The 2250-nt window shown below is 50.6% G+C and overlaps 1 protein-coding gene across 1 annotated transcript in view; it reads left to right on the top strand.

Annotated features, from left to right (window-relative positions):
• LOC102864794 (chromosome unknown open reading frame, human C20orf96) overlaps positions 1-2250 on the top strand; it is a 19231-nt gene that overhangs the window by 14698 nt on the left and 2283 nt on the right. The window contains exons 6-9 of the mRNA XM_006881680.1: positions 533-690; positions 769-870; positions 955-1041; positions 1696-1814. Of these exons, the coding sequence (XP_006881742.1) occupies positions 533-690; positions 769-870; positions 955-1041; positions 1696-1814 (466 nt within the window). The remainder of the gene's footprint in view (positions 1-532; positions 691-768; positions 871-954; positions 1042-1695; positions 1815-2250) is intronic.

The following is a 2250-nucleotide window of genomic DNA, read 5'->3' on the forward strand; positions in this document are numbered from 1 at the left end:
ACTTTTTCATCTCCAGAGTAATATATCATATGGTCATCCGACTCAAAATGCCCCATGCCAGTCCATCTCATCTCACCGATGCCTAGTATGTCAATATTATGCATTCCAATTCTTCCTTAACAATATCTAATTTTCCTACATTCCTTCACTCCATGGAGGAAGGCAGAATGGACTGTTTGAATCCTGCTGGGGTCATGTCTTGGGAATCGGTGTTGCCTCGTCTCCCGGGTTTAATTTCCTGGGAATGTGCACGGGTGGAAGCTGAGGGCCAGAGTGCTGGGTCTTGGCAGAGCTGAGACTGCTCAGTGATTTTGCACCCAGTTTCATTCTTCTTTCTTCTGCAGTCTCTTCTCTTGTATGGTGGTAGCCTGTGTTGAGACTTACCATTTCCCTGCTTCCCAGTCATTGCCTTAGTGCAGACACTAACTCATTCGCTAAGGACCATCTTGCATTCCAGGCCTTGTGGAAGAACTCCTGGAAGGAACATCCTCCCCCCCCCCCAGCCCTCCTGACCTTCTCCATCTGTTTCCAGGCCTGGAGCAGCAGGTGGAGCAGCTCAATGCCAAGGTCAAGGAGACCCACTATGAAGTGAACTTCTTGAGCACTTACATGGACCACGAATATCCTGGCAAGTTGGTCCAGATTGCCACCCTTCTGCGCCAGGTCCAGCAGCTGAAAGACATCCAGCAGGTATGTGAGCCCTTGGCCCCTGCCCCTGGGTTGTGCTTGCAGCAGGGCTGATGGCTTCATCCCTATGTCGGACCTCAGGACGAGTTGGATGATCTTAGTGAGATGTGGAGGACAGTCCAGAAGTCCTTCTTCGATAAGATTCGGAGGAGGGAGGAAGATGTCCTCAGATCCCTGGTTCTGGTGAGTGTGGCCAGGTTTTGTGGCGGGCCTCTGGGCTCTCTTCCTCATCCCTAGCCTTCAGGTCTCCCATTTCTTCCTCTGCAGAGACTCCTGCGACCCCATGAGGAGATCCTTATGCAGAATTCCTGGGATAACCAGCTTTTGGGGATGTGTGCCGACAAATTCAGAGAGGTGAGTGGGCAGGGAAGGTCATGGTCCCTTTTGGGGACAGCAGAGGGATGGGCATCTCTCAGACTGGTGGGTGTCCTGCCCTGGCACTCAGGAAGTCTCTGGTTCTGTGCCTTGGCCTTCCAAGAAGAGTTGCTATTCATTCTCTTGTAGTTTATCTGGGAAGAGGGGCTTAGTGCCAGCCTGGGCCTTCAACGTTAACCACCGTGATTGATCAGTGACCAAGGACGACAGACATCGCCTAGTCAACCAGGACCCGTTTACAATTATTAACCCCCACCTGTTTATCTTACAATCCTTGTTGTTGTCCATTGCACCTTGGCCACTGTTAATGATAATGAACTTTAGTACCACTTCCTTCTTCCATTAATTTTCATTGTCTCGTATCTATCAAAGTGAGTGACACCCATCACCATGTCTTTCAGCCTCTATGAATTCTCAGGATTAATGTTACCCCTTGGCAACACTGCTGCCGCTCTCTCTATTCCCTCACCTTTCTTGGCACCATCACGTTTTGTCACTAACTTGTGAGCCTGGCAGGCTCCTCTCAGGAGTCCCTACTGCCTCTGTGACAAAGGCCGGTCATTTCCCAACTTTACTCCTTGTCCATGTTACCCTGTGGCAGTTCTCATTTTCCCTGCGTGCATCTCTTCTCAGTTTATTGACCAGTCTACGGAGGAAATGCCCGTATTAAAGGCCCAGGTGCAACATCTCCAAGCCCAGGTCCAGAGACAGCGAGAGATGGTGTTTGAGGATGTCCTGCTGCGGAGACGCAAGTAGGTGATCTTCTTCAGCTGACTCTTAGACTAGCCGCGCTCTGGCAGCTGACGCTTTGATGCCGAGCGCAGAGCGTCAGCCGACGGAGGGACACGCAGAGAGAAGTAGCTAGCCTGGTTTCACAGAGGAAGCTTTCCAGCTCAGTCATTCTGACACAGAGAACGCCACAGTGTTCCTGAGGTGGCGTTCCCACTCCTCCATGAACCCAGACCTCTTTAGGGAAACATTAGTTCTGCCAAACTTGTTCCTTTTCCATTTTTTACTTTGTGTGTGTATGGTACGTGCGCATGCAATGGTGCGATGAATATGTAATGTGCATGGACAGTGGTGTGTATGTTATACGTGCATACAGTGGTGCAGTGTGTGTCATGTTCATGGACGGCACATACAGTGGTGCAGTGTGTGTCGTGTTCATGGACGGCACATACAGTGGTG

This window comes from Elephantulus edwardii, unplaced genomic scaffold (genome assembly GCF_000299155.1).
Source record: "Elephantulus edwardii isolate Elephantulus edwardi_28Jun2011 unplaced genomic scaffold, EleEdw1.0 scaffold00015, whole genome shotgun sequence".
NCBI classification, from domain to species: Eukaryota; Metazoa; Chordata; class Mammalia; order Macroscelidea; family Macroscelididae; genus Elephantulus; species Elephantulus edwardii.